Raw genomic sequence first — 11,113 nt, forward strand, 5'->3', positions numbered from 1 at the left:
TCAACCATAACGATATTCTGGTCGATCTGGACAAGATTGAGGAGGTGATGAGGTGGGAGGTTTTGAGGTCTCCATCTGAGATTCAGAGTTTTCTTAGATTGACAGGTTACGATCGAATATTCATTCATGGTTTCTCCAAGATAGCGGTTCCCTTGACCAGGCTGACAAAGAAGATTGTCACATTTCGTTGGAGACCTGAGCAACAGCCAATTTTTGAGACCTTGAGACAGAAATTGTGTGAGGCACCAATTTTGACCCTGCCAGAGGGTGTGGAGGACTTTGTGGTATATTGTGATGCTTAAATCTCGAGTTTAGGTGCAATGTTGATGCAGCGGGGTCATATGATTGTGTACGCGTCGAGGCAGCTGAAGCCTCATGAGGCGAATTACCCTACACACGATTTAGAGTTGGGGGCAGTGGTGTTTTCCCTCAAGATTTAGCGATATTAACGCTATGGGGTCCGTTGTACTATCTACATGGATTACAAGAGCTTGAGGTATTTGATGGATCAGCCAAACTTGAACATGAGGCAGTGCAGATGGTTGGATGTAGTGACGGATTATGATTGTGAGATCCTTTATCACCCAGGGAAGGCCAAAGTGATGGCCGATGCTCTCAGCTGCAAGGCAGTCATGGCTCCAATAAGGGATTTATGTTTGAGGATGACAATGATTACCCCATTATTAGAGCAGATTTAAGAGGCTCAGATTGAGGCTATTAAGGAAGAGCACCGGAAGAGTGAGCACATCGTGGGTCAGGTAGCTTCCTTTGATTATGATACTCGGGGTTGTTGACCCTTTATTGTAGGGTGTGGGTTCCATACTAGGGTGGTGCATGGCATATTTTGATGGAAGAGGCACACAAGTCAAGATTCTCTATTCATCTCGGAGTGACAAAGGTGTATAGAGATCTCCGACCTGATTATTGGTGGCCATGTATGAAGCGGGATGTGGCATGATATGTGGAGAGATTCTTGACTTGTAGGAAAGTTAAGGCCAAGCATCATCGACCCCACGGAAAAATAGAGCTGTTGGATATTCCCGTTTGGAAATGGGAAGAGATTTCGATGGATTTTATCACTAAATTGCCTCGGACGGCGCGCAGAGTGGATTCGATATGGGTTATCGTGGATCGATTGACCAAGATCGCGCATTTTATCCCGATCTAGGAGAGTATCTCTGCGGAGGAGTTAGCAGACATCTACATTCGGGAGGTTGTGGCACGCCATGGGGTGTCGGTTTCTGTGGTCTCGGATAGGGATGTTCGGTTCACTTCCAGGTTCTGGAAGAGATTTCACGAGGATTTGGGTACTCGTATGCACTTCAAGACGACTTTTCACCTGCAGACGGATGGTCAGAGTGATCGGACCATCCAAACATTGGAGGAATATGTTGCGGGCATGCATTCTAGATTTTGGCGGTAGTTGGGGTACGTATCTTCCGTTAGCGTAATTTTCATATAACAACAGTTATCACGCCAGCATTGATCGACCTCCTTTTGAGATGCTCTATGGTAGGAAGTGTAGGACTCCGATATTTTAGGGTGAGTTCGGTCAATGAGTCATGGGGAGTACCGAGGTGGTACTCAAGACGACCGAGATGATTCACCAAGTTCGTGGTACACTTCAGACAGTGTATAGTCGGCAGAAAAGCTACGCAGACAAACGCCGATCAGACTTGAAGTTCCAGGTCAGGGATATGGTACTCCTGAAGGTGTCACCTTGGAAAAGTGTCCTCCGGTTCAGGAAGCGGGGTAAGCTAGGCCCCAGGTATATTGGTCCTTTCAGGGTTGTAGCCCGAGTGGGCAGGGTGGCGTACCGTTTGGATCTCCTAGAGGAGCTCAGTCAGATTCACACTACTTTCCACATCTCTCAGTTGTGAAAGTGTTTGGTTGATGATTCTGTGGTGGTTCCGTTGGAGGATATTCAGGTGGATGACCACCTGAACTACATTGAGAGACCGGTGACGATCCTTGACCGGAAGACGAAAACCTTGAGGAACAAGGTTCTGGGTTTGGTAAAGGTGTAATGGCAGCACCGGAAGGGTTCTGAGTGGACATGGGAGCCTGAAGAAAAGATGAGGGAGCATTACCCAGGGTTATTTGTGGTTTCGGACTTCGAGGACGAAATCTGATTCAAGTGGGGGAGAATTGTAGCGCCCGAGTCGCCATGTAAAAACGTTCACTAATTATTGATTATCTTTAGACTGGACTCGAGTACGCTGGGCGTACACAAGGTACGCACGACATACTCCTATGCATGCACAAAGCGGGGTGTCCTCTACGTATGTTGGGCGTACCCATGCGTATGCAAGCTACGGACAAACAATAATTTTTAGGGTTTGCACCCTATTTAAGCTCATTAAGCCCCTCAAGTCTTTCACCTACTCAGCCTCCATTGCCTCTTTGAGCTAACCTCGAAACCCTAATCCATTTTCCAAAGAGATTGAGCTTATGTGTGCGTTTTGGGTATGTATGGTGCTTAGTGAAGAAGAAGAAGACTAATGGAGAAGCATTGGACAAGAGGAAGCTTGTAGATCCAGAAGTTATTCACCATTCAAGCTTGTTAGAGGTAAAAAGCTACTACCTTGATGACTCCATGTGTTAGTTCTAGTTTAGGGCTTATTTCTTCATAAAATGGTCCTTAAATTGTTTCTTGAGAGTATGAGCTACTCCAGAAGGTTATAATGATAGATCCTAAGGTATCTAGTTTCCCCTATGCATAAAAATGGAGTCTTGACGGGTTAAGTTCAACCATACAAGGGTTGAAGGTGGTTTCATGAAGTTAGTGTAATAAAGTCCAAGATTTGACCCTTTTAAGACATGCAAAAGCATAAAGTTTGCAACTTTATGGCTTAATACACTTTAATGACATTGGATCTGAATTTGGACGTCAAAAGCTTAATGGGTTAAGACATTTGGAGAAGTTTGGCTATCCAACCAATACGTCAGGCGTACTCCTGAGTACGATGCACATACTGGGTCAGTGCCCCGACTCCAGATCAAGCAACGTACGTTGAGCGTACGAGCCAGGTACGTTTCGCGTACATCCTTCTATGGGCATTTGGAGTTTTGGGCTCGGGATTAGTTGGGCTTTTTGCCTTGATTGAGTTTGGTCCTTAGGCCTATTTGTGGTATCAGTTCATTTGTAGGCTTTAGGCTATCATGGAGCTCTTGGGGCCCATGTTGGGCCTTAGGATCCTTTTTAGTTAGACTTGGAATGTCTTTTAAGCTTTGGGACTAAGTGTATTTGAGCCTTGGTGGGTTAGGCCTAATAGGGAAAGGATTAAGTAGTCGTTTTCCCTTAAAGACAGGATTTAGGGTTTGGAATCTCATGATGGGTTATTGACCTAATTTATAATTAGGGTTTTATTACTTGTGAAAGATTCTGAAGGGGTGGAATAGACCCAATATGTTTTTGATTGTTATATATATGTATGGTATGGGGTATTTTGGGGGAAACTCAATAAGCTTTGTGCTTACGGTTTTAAGTTTATGTTTCAGGTACTTCCAGCTTGAAAGGGAAGGGTCTGGTCTGATCACACTGCATCCACCTATGTTTTTGCGCATCTCGTGATTTTGGGATTTTGTACTCTGATAATATTTTCCCTATAATATACTTTCAACTATTTGATGTGATTATCGTACGATTGGAATGAATTTAAAAATGAAAATTTTATTTGAATTTTTGGGGATGTTACAAGTCTACCTATCTAACATCTCACTATCACGTTCTAGGCCTCTCACAACACACTATGCTACTACCGAAAAATCTCCAAGGAATGCATAACTATACATAACCAGAGGTGAGATAGACATCCGAATAGGTGATCCTACTCTAGAGCCACAACCAAACAATGAACCGGCAAGAAAGCCTAGATCAAGAGTTCTCAGGCTATCTTAAATGACTACATACAGTCCCTAGGGAACTCCACTAGATGATAACCATCCTACTGGTACTCTAACCATCATATCATTACTCCAACATCTTAACACACAAGTATATATACTGTAACATGCAAGGATACATGATACAATATATTGGGCCAACATTAGTGCCTTCGACCCACGTGAATAGTAAGGAAACTCACCTGAAACAAAGACCTGAAACGACACAGCAACGCTTCAACTCCTCTCGCTGATCCGACCGACTAACCACCAGGAAAAGACAAACCTTAATCAACAACTTAATTTCTCCAAATTTAACCAAAATTTAAACTAGTCAAAAGTCAACAGTCAATGAGTTAACACTCGCCACGATGTAGAGCTCCTTCTGCCATGTCGTGGGCATCTGGGACAACACAGTTGACTTACAGAGCTTTGCCATGTCGTGGCCACCTCTTGGCCACGCCGTGAAAATGCTTGAACAACATAATGCGAAACGGGACCTGGTAACGTCGTGGCCATCCCTTGGCTATACCTTGGGAATTGGCAGAATGCTAAAAACTTCCTAAAGTGCTTAATCCTTATAGATCTGAACCCAAAATTTCAAATCTACTCTTTTTCAATGACTTAATGGATAAAGTTTCCAACTTTATCCATTAAGGCTGCATTACAATCCAAGATCTACAACTATAAGTTCATTAAGTCCTTAATGAGGCCATAACTTGAGCATGAACACAAAATACACCAAACATTGTCCTTTTTCTCAATCAACAGAAGTCCAAGGACCTAAGAAAGCCACAACAAGTTCTGGAGTTCTTCAAACTCCAAGAACATCCAAGGAAGGGACCAAAACTACCTAAATATGATCTAGAACTTGAATCTAGAAGAAGAGGTGTCAAGGTATTAACTTTATACCTTTAACAACTCAAAAAACTAAAGAGAATGTTGGATCCAAACTTGCTTCTTGCTTCGTTGCTTCTTTGCAAACTTCCTTCTTTGCAAAATCCACCAAAACTCAAGGAATAAGCTTCAAATCAAGAGAACAAGCTCTCAATCATGCATGGAGGCTAGGGTTTCATTGGTGAAGGGTTGGAGGCTGGAAAAGATCCCCTAATCTTGATATTATGAGTTTAAATATGAAGGAAACTCTAAAACTTTGTAGGCTTGGGTTGCACCAACTGCCATGATGTGGCATTCTTATTGTCATCCCGTACGGCCATCCAAAACATGTGTTTTGTATCATCCATGCCACATCGTGGCCATCCATCCTCCACGTCGTGACACTCAGTTTTTCCCAAAAATCCTTCATTTGATTTTTTTCAAATTCTTAGCTTTCATGCATAGGAAAACGGGTGTTACATGTGGATTTTAATCTTATCTCCAAATCATCATGGTTTATTAGGAATTCTTAAATGCTTGAGTTCTTAATTTCTAATTCTTGATTTTATTATGTTAAATATTTTGATTGTTTTTTATTTTAAGCTACGTATTTGAATATTGTGGTGGTACACAATAGTTTTGGTGGTGGTGGTTGTTTAGGGTAATGGAGTGCCTCTTTATATCTATAAATATAAAAAAAATAGAAAAAATGGTCATTTTATACTGATTTAATAAAAAGTTGATAGAAAAATAATTTGAAACCACTTGGGTTATGGTGACTTGATAAAGCATCTGGAAGATATGGTGGATAACCTATTGACCCATGTTCAAATCCTAACACTACTCAGCCCTTGTGGTCATGAATGTTCGTCTGCAGTGACTCCAGGGCATGAGGCAAAGCCTCATGTTTGCAGCGGGGGATTAGTCGGTGCGCCGGAAACCCTCGTTAGGGAAGTTCCCTGTCAAAAAAAAAATTGATCATTTTACATTGATTTAATAGTAGATCATGGACGATGTTGTTGGTATAGTTTATTGAAACTATAACCGTGTAACCAATCAATTTTTCAAAAATTAGACCGAACCACATAGACTATTTTTCGTAATTTACTCTTTAATATATCTGCAAAAACTATTTTATTTAATATGGTTTGCAAATGGTTTTATGTTATCTTTGTTGGTTTTTTAAACATATTTTGCTAATAGTTTGACAAAAAATTATAAAACCTAAATATTAAAATAATCATAACTTAAGATTCAATTAAGAAGCCATCCCCCCTGTTTTGAAGATACGAAGCATCCAACCAGTCTCCATTAACCTCTCCCTCCATTGTCATTGTTTCTACTGCTTCACTTACATTTTCTCTCTCACCTTGAGATCTTCAATCAGAAGCTACCCCTCTCTTTCTCTCTCCTTCATATTTCACTCTCACTCTCCCCACTTTGATTCTCTATATTAGAAACCCTAATTCAAACTCAGTCTAATTCTATTTCACCATTTCAATGTCTTCCAGAGCATCGTTTTCTCATGATTCAAGGATGATCAAGAAGGCACTGCCAAAATCTCTCTTACTCAGGGATTATTTACTCGATGATATGAGCTCGTGTTCATCAAACGGCTTCCGGTCGTATCCTCGCCGTCAATGTTGCACCACCGTTCGATTCCTTGTGGAAATGGATCTTAACAACAACGGTAAGCTGCCTCTAGAGCAGCAGCGACGGTCGATCCCGGAAATCAAAACAAAATGGAAATCAAAATCAAAACCGAAACAGAAACAATTGTCGGTGTTACAAAGAGCTTCTGCTGCAATGATCAAGGCATTCAAACATTTCCAGTTTTCCGGCGCCGGGAATCCCACGATGGCTAACTTTCTCCCGAGGAGTTTCTCTCGGAAGCTCCTGAAACATGGGCTCTGGAAGAAAACCGATCATCCTAACAAGGAGATCAAACGGTTGAAATCGTTCGGCGATTTCATCAAAGAGAAGGAAACTCCTACTCAGCCTCCGTCTCCGTCGCAATTCTCAACCGCCATCACCACGGCGGAGCTGAACAGCTCAACGAGCAACTACAGTAACAGTTGGTCCGACAGCGACTTTACTACCACCACCGGTAACTCTTCGGAGGTTAACTTAGCTCAGAAAAAAGTCATAGACGCTTCACCGGAGATCAAGAATTCGACAAATGGTAAAATAGTTGGCGCAACCGCCGACACCGCCACCAACTGGTCTCCTACTTCCGATGATGCAAAGGTAAGACATAATTCAATGCTTCGCACCCACAATAACATTGTCAAGATATTTGTCCCCCACCTTTGATTGCTCTCGTACTTTACTCAAAATTCTTTAAATTCCCACCTAAATTTGAACATTATCATAATGAAAAAAGTTTTTTTTCACTGTTTATATTTTCGTTAAAATAAAAATATTGTTAAAAAAGGATTTGAAAATCGAGATGAAAAATTCAAATTTTGAATTATTGTAATTTATTAACATGAGGAAGATAGAGGCATTAAATTTTTACAGCGAGAAATGAGGATGTGAAGAATTTATTAAATTTTTATTTATGAACTCACGTGTGTTACGTAGTCTTCGATTACTGTCTCATGGCCGTAGATTGCGCTTACGTGGAATCTCGTGGCGGAATCCTCGCCGTTGAAAATTGATGTAGCAGTTTAAGGCTTTAAGCTCGTGATACATGCAGTTGTAGAGGATTGGGTTGAATATAGTAATAAATGATTACTTAATTACCATGAGACCCTCGTCCTCTTTTGGACCCCTACCCCAGTGAGCACCGATAATGGGTTTGGTATGGTCATTGAATTAGATGGAGGGCATTTTTATAAATTCGTACACGTTTCTTTTAACGTTCTATGTCGACCACGAAGCGTTGACTTCACAATTAACATTCGTGTGTAACGAAAAATAATTTACAATTAAGAGAAATAACTTTAGAAAAGAGAGAGAGAGAGAGAGAGAGAGAGAGAGAGAGAGAGAGAGAGAGAGAGAGAGAGAGAGAGAGAGAGTCCTTAAGTAATCTTGGAACTAGTTCTAATTGCTTAGGTATATGCAAATATATTATAATTTTATTATGTCCGATTTCAGTTTGTTGGCGATGACAATCAATACAAGAAGTGGCAAAACCAACAAGATGAACAATTTAGTCCTGTTTCTGTGATGGATTTTCCAAGCAACAACGATAATGATGTTGATGATGAAGAAGAGGTTTCTTCTATGTTCCAACATACACACATTGATGTTGAAGGTTGTCCTTGCTCTTTTTGATCTTGTTTTCTTGGAAACATAACATATAAAGACAATATCTTGTTATTTTACAGGAACAAAAAAGATAATGTACAAGACTCGAAGATTTGAGGGTGTTCTTCAACTTGAGCCTATTAAATTAGAGGACCGCATTACTCAATTCGATATTGAGTCGTCAACAAAAACCCTTTATGAGGTAGATCAAGAAGAGAACCACCAAGAAAAGAAAGCATTGGCATTACTTCAACTAATGAAATCAACGATTTCTTCCCTTGATTTATTCAAATATGAAATTATGGAATGCCTATTGTTAGAGTTCTTTAAAGAGAAAATGATTGAGCAAAGTGTCTCTAATTATGAAATATTGAAGAAGACAAAAGATTGGATGGATGGACAAGTACAAGAGATTGTTTTTGACTGGGAATCTAAGAAGAGTAAAGAAACATGCATAAGAGAAATCGAGAAAGGGGTAAATTGGTCAAAGTATGACAATGAAGTGGAGAAAGAAAATGTAGGTATGGAGTTGGAGTATGAAATATTTAATTCATTAGTCGATGATATATTGTTAGATTTTCATTTGTATAAGTGTATGGCATGCAAGATTGAAACTTTCAAGTAGAAAGTTGCATTCTCAGATGCTAAAATGGCCATGCTACAACTTGTAGAGGCTAATGTCTTTGATACCAAGTTAGAGTACTAAACTAGTTTTGATCTTTTTATCGTATGGGGATAAGAAAAAATAGGTTCAATTTAAAAATATACTTTGTAATATCAATAAGTTATTGAGATAATGCTAGCTTTTTTTAGTTGCATGTGATTTTGGCATGTTATGATGAGTGATAATGTTTCATTATTGTACAACTTATAAGACATGATACAACTTGTAAGGTTTTCTTTAGAAATGGAATTTCCCTAATAAAGGTTTCCGAACCAGTTTTCACGTACTGACTAGTCATCTGTCACAAACATAAGGCTATTCCTCATGCCTTAGAGTCACTACATAACATCCATAGGGACATATGACATATGCTAAACATTACATGTAAGGAAGTCATTTGTGCCAAACAATACACAAAGTGGAGCTCATAAGTCACAACTAGGATCAAATGACCATTCATAAAATCCACATATAAGGTAGCTAGTCTTACATGCAAGTGTGACATTGACTAAAGTATCAACACCTAGTTATTTGGCACTTTTGGTCATTCGTTATCCTTGTTGTCATTTACCATGGATTTTGTGGTTGGACAACTTAGGTCATACCCATCCTAACATGAATGCATAATTTCATGAAGGAAATAATTTGTAAATTATCATAGTCATTTAGTCATAAACATATACTCTTTAAAATATATTATTTTTGTGAATGCACACAAAGATATATATATATATATATATATATATATATATATATATATATATATATATATATAATATTCCATGTAGCGAACAAGTTTTATAGACATCATATCCACACTTCATTTTATAATAGTCATTGTCATTTTCATTTCATAAAAACCATCATTATCATACTCTATTTAATAAAAATCATCATTAGTCTTAATACAAACATGTATTCAATAGTTACTCATATTAGTGCTTGGAAACATTTCATTTCACTTATACTAGTTGTAAGGCACTTAATAAGGGAAAATGTCATAAAAACCCTCAAGTTTACAAGTTTTTGTCGGTTTTACCCTTGGTGATTTTTATGTCAATTTAAACCTCGTATTTTGCACTGACTTTTTCATTTAAAACTTTTAACAGGTTTGCCTCATAATATCCGGTTACCATGGCCACCTGAATGCTACGTGACTTCATTACACTAGAGTACTAGACCCACATCTCCTTCCTTTATAAACCTTCATCATCTTTTAGGAAAACATCACGCCAAACATCTTTTTTTCTCTCAACCTTCACAATCAAACGCAGCCCATTTCAAACCCTTTTAAAATCACAGCCCTCTCCCCTTCAGTTGAATCTAGGCGTTGAATCGGCTTACATTTTATACATCTTCAGTGTGTATTTTGTGGGTATCTATCTATATCTGCAGATGTGTTAAATAAATTGAAGTTCAATAACTAGTATATTCAAAATTGAAGAAATAAGATGAAGAACTAGATGAACTCGCTTTGTCAAAATTGATTTTAGATGAATAACTGGAAAAATCGGTATGCAGACCCGGTAATCATCAAGGGTAATTTTAGATGAAGAAGGAGGTGGTACCTGGTACATCCTACATCAAGAGTAATTTTGTTTCCATGGGTGAGATGTAACATCCGGATGTTCAGGGATATTATCGTGTAGTTTGATCTTGTGATTAAAGAAGAGACTCGACGAGTTGAGGGTCCAACTCGCCGAGTCGAGCCGGGTTTTTCCCGTGGACTTAATGAGTGGACTCGACGAGTCAGAGGAGGGACTCGCCGAGTAGGCGCTGATTAGAGAAACCCTAATTTCCGGGGTTTGGGACCTATTTAAAGGCACTTATAGCCTCATTTGCGGCCACCCTTTCCTTGGAAGCAAACCCTAAAGGTCATTTGAGCTAGAAAGTGAGAGAGAAGGTATCTTGGGATTTTTAGTGCATCATTTGAGAAGAAGATAAGGAGATCAAGCAAGGATCAAGAGGGGGAAAGTTGGATCCAGTGATAGATCGTCCAGAGCTTCCGAGGAAGGTAAAAGTCTGCACCTTTCTCATTATTTTGGTTAGATCTCATGTGTTTGGAGTTCTAGGGCTTTTACCACCTTTGGTTTGGGACTTTGAGTAAAATGGATTAGCTAGAAGCCTAGTCCTCAGATCTGGACCTTGTGAGGTCCCTAGAGTCCAAAGGTCCCAACTTTATTCATCCAAATGAGGGTTGTTGTGCTTAACACCTTAAGAAGGGCTTGTTTTGGCATTTTGAGGCATTTATGCCATGCATGAACGTAAAGGTCGAGACTTTATGTGTCTCTGGTGTCTTAAAGGGCTAGATCTAGGGTTTGGAATGAGAGATCTGACTTTGGACGTCTGAATGAGGAATCAGACCGAGGGGACTCGTCGAGTCCATGAGTTGACTCGACGAGTCAGTGAGGGTTTGTCCCGATGAGCTTGAGCATG

General features: G+C 39.6%; 1 protein-coding gene across 1 annotated transcript; it reads left to right on the top strand.

Annotated features, from left to right (window-relative positions):
- Positions 1-6,029: 6,029 nt before the first annotated feature.
- Positions 6,030-8,831, top strand: LOC145118784 (GAR2-like protein). Its single transcript, XM_079054454.1, has 3 exons — positions 6,030-7,008; positions 7,861-8,020; positions 8,094-8,831. The coding sequence occupies exons 1-3, from the start codon at positions 6,262-6,264 to the stop codon at positions 8,636-8,638; spliced, it is 1,452 nt and encodes a 483-aa protein (XP_078910580.1). The 5' UTR covers positions 6,030-6,261; the 3' UTR covers positions 8,639-8,831.
- The last annotated feature ends 2,282 nt before the right edge of the window (positions 8,832-11,113 follow it).

The sequence above is a fragment of the Lactuca virosa genome, chromosome 6 (assembly GCF_052849685.1).
Source record: "Lactuca virosa cultivar CGN04683 chromosome 6, Lactuca_virosa_CGN04683_v6, whole genome shotgun sequence".
Lineage (NCBI taxonomy): Eukaryota > Viridiplantae > Streptophyta > Magnoliopsida > Asterales > Asteraceae > Lactuca > Lactuca virosa.